At 40.8% G+C, this 12,556-nt stretch overlaps 1 protein-coding gene across 1 annotated transcript in view; it reads left to right on the forward strand.

The window, feature by feature from the left end:
- Positions 1 to 4,845: 4,845 nt before the first annotated feature.
- The window catches only part of LOC115580872 (zinc finger protein 638-like), a 31,277-nt gene continuing 23,566 nt past the window's right edge, over positions 4,846 to 12,556 (forward strand). Inside the window, exon 1 of the mRNA XM_030415632.1 lies at positions 4,846 to 5,204. Coding sequence (XP_030271492.1) covers positions 4,846 to 5,204 — 359 coding nt within the window. The remainder of the gene's footprint in view (positions 5,205 to 12,556) is intronic.

Raw genomic sequence — 12,556 nt, forward strand, 5'->3', positions numbered from 1 at the left:
AAGCTTCATTCCATCCTTATATGTGCATAGTGATGATATCATTGTTATACTATTCAACACTTTTTACATGAATTTGTGCATTAAAATGCCTTTTCCTCTTATAATTCAGTTTGTCACACCACAGGACATTCCGTCACACCATGGGACAACAAATGTACCGGTATGCCCCTGTTTTGTACAAAGTCACATTTATTATTTCTTGTTCAAATTCATTTAAAAATTCATTAAAATAAAGTTACAACTTCAAGTCCAAATGTTTTTGTACAATAAAGTCAGAAGAAAGAAGAAGAAACCAACATTCCCATAAAAAAGACTTGGGAGCCATCGAAACATTTAGCAACATAACATGAACATGTAAACAAAATTGACCTGGCTTATTACTTTTGTTGTTCAAATGTATTTTAAAATGCACTAAAATAAAGAGATAAAAGTTTAAAGGTTAAAGGTTATACAGGATAAAAAGTTAAAACTACTGTTCTCTGTATTTAATTCAGTCACATTTTTCATACAACTCAAGTAAAATCATTTTTCAAATAGCCATAGGGCCTTCCTCTCACATTTCATAACCATACATGGAATTGACCTAAAAAAAACAAACTACTGTTTGGGTCAAATTCATTGAACAATTTATTCAGCCTCTCCCTACACTTCCTGGTCCTTTCCTTGCTTGTCATCTCATCCTCAAACTTACAACGTGGATCTCAAACTAGCCTTAAAGTGAAACTCTCCCCAAAATGTAACCTAGGCTTTTTTGTGAATGTATATGAGTCAAACCTTCGTGTAAATGCATAATTACGAACAAGACACTTTCAAGATTGACGGTATTTTCGTTTTTGGCTCAAACTCATTTTCAATGGGAGTGCATGGGGCACTTTTACACTAGCATCAAAATCTCTATTTTCAAAACATCAAGACTCGACACAACATGAAACTTTGCTCGTAGTATCACCAGGGTCTCTACACATAGCTCAAGTGAACCACATACACTCTACTCAGATGTGTCAATCCCGAGTACACCAGAGGTTAGAATGGAGGGAGGGAGGTTAGGAGGGAGAGAGTGATGGTTTTGTACCCCTTGATAGAGCCCACATCCACTGGTGTGACAGCCATTTCCACCAGTGTGACGCTGAATTTATGTCACACTATAGGACAGTGCTGTCACACTAGTGGACATTTTCAAGATCAAGGCCAGTTTACGGCCTAGCTATATGAGAGACAGTCTTCAGTCCTGACTAATAGTGTCAAGGTTTACACTATTTTCAATAGTCAATCAACATACATTACAATATACATTGATCAAAAATGTCAGATCAATACTTAAATTACCTCACACCAAAGGACTGCATAAAGGATACCATTTCCAACAGTGCACGAAAATACCAATATTATGAAAATATTTGAGACAGAACTCACCTTGTGTGCAGTTCATGTGCTCCAGTGAGGTCTACTGTACTTCCTGGATGAAGAAGGCCCCCTCTCAGTAATAGGGTGCCCAAATTAAAGCCTGTTTTATGTCTGCAGAATGGCATCACACCAGGTGGACACCAGTTTTGCGGACAAAATGTAACGTGTCATAATTATTCTAAATGGGGACCTAAAGACTTATAACCTATAGTTTCATTAAGTTAACACTACTATAACATCTATACAAATATTTTTATGTATTTAGACATATTTTTCATTTAATTACAGTAGTTTTAAGATAAGCAACGCTACCCCCGATGGTCATGCCAGTGGACAAATGTCATGTTTAAAACAAAATATTTACATATTTGAATTATAATGCTCATTAATTACAGATGCATTAGTTCTGGAAGATTAAACTGTAGCCTATATAAAAACTGATATTTTAATATGAAATATTATACATTTTTATTTATATTTGTCACCATGAACACAAAAATGGTGAGTCACGTCAACCACCCAAATTTGGGTTTTCTGTCACAACTTTCACATGAATATGATTCTATATGCACCTGCATCGATTGTTAATCGTTTGTTCTGATTGCCACTTGTCAGTGCTGCAACGTGATGTCATAAATTAATTATAACCAAACTACTATTACCTTGACAATCATCCATCTCAATCATCATGGCTAGCAGAATAGCCATTAAAACAGCTATTATAATAGCTATTAAAACACCTGGACACTCATCGTGGATCATCAATGTATGTACATGTATGTACCTCTTACACAATAACAATAAGACACTTTATTAACTTTAATTCATTCATTAATCAACTAAAATCCTGAGATGGTCTCGATCCATGATAAAAAGTCTGCATTTAACCGACTGCACTGTTTACTTACGTCAAAATGCGCATGAATTAATATCTCGCACGTGCGAGATACCAAGTCGCGCGCGAGAGATACAGTAAGACGCGCGCGCGAGATAGTAACTGCCCAGTGGCATTAGTATATTCACCAGGGGGCAGTACACGACTGTCTTTCAGTGGCCTACCACTCTCGAGCAGCACCTACTGTCATATGACGGCGGAATATCAACGGTAAATCACTCCAGGGATCGGTATATTCCCCTGAGCCACGAGTGACATACCATTGGCCACTCTTCGACCTCGGCGTTTCGATGAGATCCTATCGGCCACAACAAAAGTGCGATCTCGGCTCTCTATTTGGCCCGGAAACACTATGTTTCTGCACACATTAAATAACCTTAAATAAGTAACAGGCACAAACTGAGACTGTAAGACCCTTACCCCTTTTTGGCGACAAACTAATTTAATACCAGGAACAAGAATCACTATTTGGTGTATTTTGACATATAATTTAACTATTTTCTTTAATAGTTATAGCTACGATTTGTGAACATGACTGTTTTTGAACTGATGCAAATGGCTTGATAGTAGAAGAATTTATAGAAGATAAAGGATTAGTATGTGTGAATGACGGGAGGGGAACAAGGTATGACTGTGTACAAAATAAGGAGAGTGTGATTGATTTGACTATGACATCAAATGAAATGGCAAGTATCACTGCTTGGGAGGTGCTAAATAAGACATTAATTTATTTATTTACCACTATCCAATCAATGTTAAGATTGGAGTAGAGGTACAACAGAAGGAAGACTTGAGATTGCCAAGATGGAAAATTGATAAAGCTAACTGGGAACTCTTTCAAGAATTGAGTAGGAAAAGATTTGAACAAGTACATGAAGAGGAATGGGCAGAGGTGGATGAGTTTAATATGGTAGTAGTCACAGCTATAATAAAATCGGCAAATGAGTCGATACCAAAAGCATCGGGATACAGAAACAAGAAGAATGTGCCGTGGTGGGATGAAAACTGCAGACAAGCAATTAAAGAACGAAATAGGGCATTTAGGCTGTTAAAGAAACATCATTCTATGGAGTCGCTAGTTCAGTATAAAAGGTCACAAGCAGTGGCTAGAAGGATGGTTAGAACAGCTAAGCGGGCATGCTGGAGGCAATATTGTAGTGAGATAGGTCGGGAGGTACAGATATCAGATGTTTGGGGAATGATCAGGAAAATTAGTGGAATAGGAAGGAATACAACAATCCCAACACTGACAAGTAACAGCAGAACAGCTATTAGTGGAATAGAAAAGGCAATGCTATTGGCTGAAACACTAATTAAAGTTCATAGTTCAGGGAATCTATCAGCAGAGGCTAAACAGCAAAGGAGCACTATGCTGGCATATAATACATGGGTTAACAAGAAAAAAATAACAACGGAAGAGAATCTGGATCTTCCATTCAGTATGTATGAGCTAAGGAGGGCCATCCCCAGCACCCAGCAGTCAGCGCCAGGGAAAGATGACATCTGCTACTGTATGTTAGATAACATGGATAACAGGTCACTAGAGGTAATACTGAAACTAATTAACAAAGTGTGGGAGTTAGGGGAGATTCCAGCTGCATGGAAGCACTCAGTTATAGTGCCAATTTTAAAACTAGGTAAAGATGCATCAGACCCATCAAACTACAGACCAATAGCACTTACATCTCAATTGGGGAAAACTATGGAAAAGATGGTAACAGAGAGGTTGATGTATTTCATAGAAAATAGAGATTTATTTTCTTCATGTCAGAGTGGGTTTCGTGAAGGGAGAAATACAATGGACTCAATACTGTGCTTAGAGTCAGAAGTCAGGAAAGCACAGACAAATAAAGAGATCGTGGTTGCTGTGTTTTTTGACATAGAGAAAGCATATGACATGCTGTGGAAAGAAGGCCTGCTAATCAAACTGGATAAGTTGGGAGTGGGGGGGAAGATGTATAACTGGGTTTTGGGCTTCCTGTTTGGGAGGACAATAGAGGTCAGAGTAGGGAAAGAGTACTCACCAGTATATATGGTTGAAAATGGAACACCACAGGGGAGTGTATGCAGTCCAGCACTCTTTAACTGTCTGATTAATGACATCTTTGAGGAGGTGGGGGGAGGTATAAGTAAATCATTGTTTGCTGATGATGGGGCACTATGGGTAAGGGGGAGGAATCAGAAGTATCTGCAGAAGGAGCTGCAGGCAGCGGTTGATACAGTGGAGCAGTGGGCAAATAGGTGGGGGTTTAAGCTATCAGTTGCAAAAACTCAAGTGATATGTTTTGCAAAGCGCCATAAAGAAATATCAATAAAGCTATATGGTGAAACGCTGGAGCAAGTTGAAGTCATTCGTTTCTTGGGAGTGCTGTTTGATGAAAAGCTCACCTGGAGGCAGCACATTAAGAGGACAAAAGATAAGTGTAAAAGTGTTAATAACCTCTTGAGATGCTTATCAGGTCGTGATTGGGGTGCATCCAGAAAGTTGCTATTAAATATATATAAAACCATGATGAGCCAGATTAGATTATGGGAGTGTTGCATATATGTCAGCAGCAGAAAGTCACCTTAAGAAGCTGGATGTGGAGCAGGCTAAAGGACTCAGGATATGTAGTGGGGCATTTAAGACCTCTCCAGTTGCAGCTCTGCAAGTTGAGATGGGGGAAGAACCTCTGAGAATAAGAAGAACCAAGCTCATGCTGGCATACTGGGTCTATCTGCAGGGTCATAAAATGTCTCATCCAGCAAAGGCCATACTAGAGGACTGCTCAGAGCATGACAAGTCAAACTTCTGGAGCTTAGGCTGGGTTGGAAATGTAAAGGCTGAAAGTATTGGTTTATGTGACGTGCAGTATATCTCGAATGTTCCTCTACCAGAAATTCCTCCCTGGTTGTTCCAGATGCCGTCAGTAGATTTTAATATTCAGCTGAAGCTCAACAAGAAGACAAGGCAGGGAGATACCGGAGTAATAGTGCAAAAATACATTGAACAGAATTATCCAAAAAGAGTGTCAATATTAACAGATGGATCAAAAGAGTCAGAAAATGGGTGCACTGGAGTTCAAAGTGGCCGTTAAGAAGAGAGCAACAGATCATGCATCAGTGTACACAGTTGAACTCCTGGCTATCACGCTTGAACTGAGATGGGCAGGTGGATGCAACAGGGCCAAAGCACTCATTGCATCAGATAGCTGGGCAGCCCTCAGTAGTATTAAGACCACAAAGTCATGCAGGCAAGATCTAATCATGGAGATCCATCAAATGCTATACCGCCTTCACAACAGGGGGAGGACTGTCAGTTTTCTGTGGGTTCCTGCTCATACAGGGGTTGAGGGCAATGAGGATGCAGACATACTTGCAAAACAAGCACTCAGGTCACAAACAGTGAACAACGTCCCACTAGGGAAAGCAGAAGGAAAGACAATCATTAAAACACAAATGCAAAAGGGTTTGGCAGGAATATTGGGATATAAATGAGACAGGAAGACACTTTTACGGTATACAAAAACAGGTGGTGAAAGGAGGAGTGGTGGGCAGGAGCAGGAAGGAGGAGGCGGTCATTACCCGCCTCAGATTAGGACACATGGGGTTTAACAGCACGCTACACAGAATTGGTAAACATCCTACTGGTAAATGTAGACTGTGTGATCATCCTGAAACTGTGTAGCATGTTCTTATGGAATGCAAGGGATATAAGAGAGAGAGGGGAGAGAACTAAAAGCAGCACTGCAAAGGGAAAAAGTGAGCTTCACGGTAGAGAACATGTTGCAAAGATCAGAAAGCATTAGGAGGTATGTGTATAAATACTTGAGGGAAACAGGCTTAATGGATAGGGTTTAAGGTTTTGTTTTGTTTTCGTTTGGTTTGGTTTGGTTTGGTTTTATTTTTTATTTTATTTTTTTTCTCTGTCATCTAATGTTCCACACTCAAGTCCAGTAGGTGGCGGCAATGCACCTATAAGCTGGATGCCAGCCGCCAATCAAATCCAGAAGAAGAAGAAGAACATGACTGTTTTATTCTGAAACGTTTGGGGCGGAAGTGTATCTTGTTGCTGATAGCGGAACAGTGGTTTGTGTTGAGTCGAACGCAAAGGACTGCGAAGGAATCGAGACCGGGTACAAAGGCTCACTTCGTCTCATTGGTAAAGGTAGTTATTTAACTCATTATGGATTCGGAATTTGTAAAGATGTCAATAAAATGTTACTTAACTGTTGATATGTGTTTTGCTCTTAATAGCTGGCTTGATAGTGCAACCCAAAATGGCTACTGTGTGTGGGGCAACGTACGATGGCCCTGCCTCTCACGGTTCGATTTTTTCATAAAATGGGCTTTTACTGGTTTCCAAAGATTGTAAATGTGCATTCATGGCGTTTGTATTAGTTTTAAAGCAAACATTTCTCGGACGTTTTAGCTCTAGTTAGATTTGGCCTGGTTTAGAAACACTGGGACGTCAGTTGAGTCTCCTAATAGCCAATCGCGGATGCATTTCTATGCGCCATGTAGGGGCTGTCATGCAGCAATGAACAAAATACATAATGGAGTTGTATGTGAGCAGCACTAAGGTAATAAAGCTGCCTGAGTCGTTTCAAAATCCGTTTACAAATTTGACTAAATACACAGTGAAAAAAGGTTATACTCGCTCGGATTTCCGACAAAATTAAACATCATCCTCCAGGACATGCTGTTTTATTGTTGTCTTTGTGTAGGAGTTCTAATCCATGCCCGATTTAACTTGATTCTCCACTTTGATATGTTGATAAGTGTATAGTCTGCATGTACTGTACTTAAGTGTTGATATAATGGAAACATGTGCCAACCATTGTATCATATGTGGCATCGGAAATCATATTTGCATTACTGCGCCTGTCTGACTGTCCGACTGACGAAATGCAGATGGATGCTTTTTAAAAAGCAATATGGTAAGGCAACACTGTTTTCAGGTTTTCCACCAGTAAAGTTTGGAGAATGTAGCTGATCCATCTTAACTCAACCTGGGTGGAAGTTGTCACAAGCTTTGTGGCTCGCCCCCTTCACTTTAATCAGGTGGTGGCAAGCAAGACACAGGAGGAGTTATCACAGCCGCTCACTAGCCCTTTTTACACAGCAATGTCGCATTATATCTGCAGCGCTGGTTCGCCAATTCTCCGGCAATGGTGATTCACACAGAGCAAAGCATCTCCCCCTCAAAGACGAAACGCTGTGTAATTCACACAGAAAGGCGGCGCTGCGGCTCCTGAACAGGCGTGACGGTACGCGCATGATGATGATGACGACGTTGGTGTGTTTTCAAGGTGTTTCACCGGTGTCCCCCCGTCAATCTAAACCTGCAGACAGTTTATAATCATATGGCTACTGTTATAATGTGTTGTGATTGAGATCCTGACCCACCAAACATCCTGGAAAGTGACAAAGCTATGTTTTTCCCAGCATAATCGCCATCAGTAAACTGGAAGCTGTCTTACTCCCTCACTTGCGGGGACGGAGGCTGTTTTCCAGGGGAAATTCACGGAAGTCTCGTTCTGGAGGGCTGACCGTAGCAGTGGTTTTTTTTTCCAATACAAGCACTAGTTGAGTTAAAGTTTTTTGCCGGTGGCAGACGCTGTTTTTCGGGCAGAAATGTGACGAAGAGTCGGTAGGATGGGCTGGAGGACAGACAGGAGGATGGACGCTACTCCCCGTAGCTGTGGTATTTTTTTCCTCATATAAGTTGCCAAAGACAGTTACAGTCACTAGTTACTTTTGTTTGGACATGTTTATTTGTTGCTTTGAGGGACATTTCTCTGTGGTTAGTTGAGTGAAGGACCTTTGCAGTTAGGGTTAGTTATCAGACTATACGATTGACACGCCCTTGATACGCGAAGCCGGCTTATCACACTGGTTCGGTTCGCCAATATACGGCCCTGATACTACCTCCAGAGGTGGATCAGCGCTGTAGCGAAATTTTACCTCTTGCAGCATCTGAAACTTGGAGGAGCCGGAGAATTGGCGCAGGATCACCATATGCGAACGGCAGTGTGAATGGGGCTACTGATAAATAGCCTTAACTGTGTACACACTGCACTACTATGTTCACAGCTATAATGTTACGGCAAACTTTAAACTTATTTCCACACACGTTCACTCTCTCTCTTCACCATACACTCTTTGACATTACACACACAGTAGGGCTGAACGATATATCGTTATCGTATCTATATCTAGATATGAACATTCAAGATTCATATCGAAAAAGCAACGATATAAACGATATAGATTACCCCGCTCGCCCTGCACGTACAGCTCTGGCAGTCGCAACAAGCATCCTTTTTACGGTTGCCCTTGAATGCACCGCTAAGGCCAGCCAACCACAAAGCTTATTTCATGCTTGCTGTGAATCGACAGCTGAAGCCAACCAATGACAAACATACGAGGGCGTTTGATCCGTTAATTCTCTGACTTCTTAGTCTTTCTAAATTCCTATGGTACTTTACCAGCGATAACCTGAAGCTGCTGAGTCTCGATCTTCACTCTCACTCTTTCTCTCCAGATTAGGATGTCATCGTTCATCTTGTAAAAATGCACATAGTTCGTTTGATCCTCTCCCTCCCTTTACTGTTGTTACTTCAAATATATTTGTCTCTGTAGTGAGTTTGTGATTATTTGGTAAAGATTTCTCTATCAACCATTTGTATATGGCTTAAAATAATCTCTTTATTTTTCTGGAAAATGCTTGGTTTTCACCGAACCCGTAGTCATATCGTATCGTATCGATATCGAGATATGAAATTTTGTCCATATCGTTCAGCCCTAGTACACAGTCCAGATTTATTGCTTGTCTTTGCTTGTATAACACATTTTGGTTTCAAGAACATCACCAACATCACTGCTCTCACTGTATTTGCAGAAATCATGGTTTTGTAACAAAAAGGAGCCCTTTCCTGGGACCTTCCTCTTTTTTCCTGGCATATTGGTGACATTTATGTGAAAGTATCTATAAAAGGCTTTTTAACCAAATTGCAATTCGCAATGGCAAATTAAAAGGACTGGTCATTGTCAGGCATTTCATTATTCCAAAAAGATCAAAATCCTTGCATCATTTGATTAACTTATTTATTACATTTATTTGCATTGGAAATGAGTTGTCAAGCTGCTTGTTTTCCTTAGTTAATTGCTGTGTTAATTAACTTGGACTTTTTTACCTATTAACGTCCTTAACCAACTGTGACATGATTGTCAACAAAATCAGCCCTTTAATGTCTGTAGTTATTTGTTTTTTTTAGGATACAATCTTGCTTTTTTCCCAAAAGCTTAACTTGGTTGCTTGGTTTGGTCTGTTACAAGGCAGCAGAACATCACCAACTTGAATTGGACTCTCACATACACTTATCGGACACAACGTTAAAACCAATGACCGCTAAAGTAATAGATCATTTCTTTATAATGCATTGTCCTGCTGGGAAGCCTTGGGTCCTGGCATTCATTAGGCTGGCACTTTGATGAGCCCTGTCACTCAAACACTAGCCACTTTCACACAGAGAAGCCGCATTATCGCCACAGTGGTGTTCGCCAATTCTCCGTCGTTGGTCATTCACACAGGGCGAAGCATCTCCGCCTTAAAGATGAACCGCTGTGTAATTCACAGAGAAAGCCGGTGCTGCAGCTCCTAAAGAGGCGTGACATTACATGTTATGAAGATGACAAGTGTGTGTTTTCAAGGTCTTTCCCCATTGTCCTTCTGTCAATGTAAACCTGCGGATAGTTTATAATCACATGGATGCTGTTATAATGTGTTGTGATGGAGATCCTGACCCACCAAACATCCTGCAATGGGTCAAAGTTAAATTTTTTGCTCGCCATCAGTAAACTGGATGCTCTCTGACTCTGTCACTTGCGGGGGCGGAGGCTGTTTTCTAGGGAAAGTTCACTGAATCTCGGTCCGGAGGGCTGACGGTCGCAGTGCTTTTTTTTTTTTCATTATGAACACTCGGTGAGTTAAGTTTCTTGCCGGTGACAGACGCTGTAGTTTCGGGCAGAAATGTGACGAGCAGTCAGTAGGACAGAAGGGAGGACAGATGCTTCTCCACGTATGGTAATTTTTACCTCATATAAGTGTCAAAGACGGTTACAGTTACTACGTTACTTTTGTTTTGTCATGTAACTTAGTAGCTGTCAGACTGTCCAGTCAACACACTCCTGATGCGTGCCGCAGGCTTATCCATTCACTCTGGTTCGGTTTGCCAATACTGCTCCTCTGACACAGAAGTGTATCAGCGCTGAAGTGAAATTTTACCCCTCGCCGCCACTGAGAGACAGAGGCGGAGGATTGGCACAGTATCCCTGCATCCAAAAGGCAGTGTGAATGGCACTTCTGTTGCAAACCATGTACACCGCCTCATGGAAGTGGCCCAATGAGCAGAGCAGTGGTTCCTGCGACACTGCAGACTGCCCAGGAATGGCCAGATGAACATGACTAAAGGCGAAAGGCATAGAACTGGCAGCCATTTTTCCATTATCCCAGGGATCTCAAGGATCTGTAGTTTATGCTGGAACAAATCTGATCTTTAGACGCTCCACAGTGGGGAGAGACTTGGCTGTCTCTTGGTCAGTGTGTCCCAGCCACTTCCAGGGCTGTGTTCACTTTTCGCCTGACAAAAACAAGTCAAGTACAACCATTTACAAGTCATTACATAACTGCAATGGGAAACTGTGTTTTTAAACTAGGTTGAAAAGGATACATGCATAGCGTGCTCAAAATAAACCTTGCTGCAACCTCAGTTGGGAGTGGGACCAATCCAGATAAATTATTGACATGATGGCTCAAATACGCATAATTCTAGGGAAAATATACGGCTAAACTAATGCGCTGAATGTATTTATACCGCTTCTGCAGCAGGGCTGGTGTGTGTTTATATTGTGCGAATCACCCGCCCATTTAACCTGAACACAGAAATTTTGAAACACAGTTGGTGAGCCTAGCTCCACAGTTAAATTCTAAATGGTTGAATGGCTTTTTACATGTTTTTAAGGAAATACATTTATGACCTTTTTAATGTGTTTAGAAGAAAATGGCTGAATTTGCTTTACACGGACTTAAATATGGTTCATGGTTCATGTGTGTTAGGTGTGTCACTGTTTGTGACAGAGAGAAGGAACACAGTTCATATATGTACCTTATAAAGTACAATGGCCTATGTCTTGCACATAGGATTTTACAGGCAGTTACTAGGGCTGTAACAATACATGTATCGAAACTGAAAACACCACACTCAGATCCACAAACCTGTCTCGCGGTGTGAGAAGGCAGAATCGACTCAACTTCCAGTCCAGATCCAGACCTATGAGCTATAAGTTTTTTTCTTTTTTCTTTCACACAAAGAAGTCGCATTAACACCACAGCGATGGTTACAGACGGTTACAGTTACTACGTTACCTTAGATTGGTTCTGTAATGTTGCTTTGTGGGACATTTCTCATTATTAAGTTGAGTGAGGGACCTGTGCAGTTAACAGACCATCCGACAGACACGCCCTCCATACGCGCACCCGGCTCATCTATTCACACTGGTTTGGTTTGCAAATACTGCGCCTCTGATACTATTAGACGGGTATCATATACAGAAGTTATTGAAATGTTACATAAATAAAATGTTTAATTTAAAAAGAAAAAAATATCGAGGTTTGTGTTGAACCGTGGGATAAAAATCATGATGCAAACCAAATTGTAAGGTGTATTGTTACAGCCCTAGCAGCTACAAATTGCTGCTGATCAGAAGAACTGGTTGAAAAAAAAAAAAATTGAGTGGATGGCAGGTCCAGCACGACCCAGGTTTCCTAGCAGAACATTGCATTATGACAAGATGATCAATGTGATTCTCTTCACCTGTCTGGGGTTTTAATGTTGAGGATGTTTGTTGTATGTTTTGTTGACTTATTATGTACTGCACAAATTTACAACTGGATTTTCATATGGGATACAGTGGCAGGCCAAAATCATATCCTGACATTTTTTGACATGATGAGAGTTTAATGCTGAAATAAAATCTTTCTTAAGGCTGTTTGCTAGATTTTGTTAAAGGATAAACAGCAATCCATTCAGCCTAAGTTGGGCTCAGGTAAAGGACATAGACAATATTTCAAAATAAGGTAAATGCTAATATTACATGAACCGTTATGATTGATAGCAGTCTATGACCAGAACTCTGCAAATTATAACAATATGTTTTAAGTCTTCAGTTGACTGTTTTTTAGGTCGTTCAAAGCATACCGGTTGTTCACAATGT

This window comes from Sparus aurata, chromosome 1, assembly GCF_900880675.1.
Source record: "Sparus aurata chromosome 1, fSpaAur1.1, whole genome shotgun sequence".
In the NCBI taxonomy this organism is placed as follows: domain Eukaryota; kingdom Metazoa; phylum Chordata; class Actinopteri; order Spariformes; family Sparidae; genus Sparus; species Sparus aurata.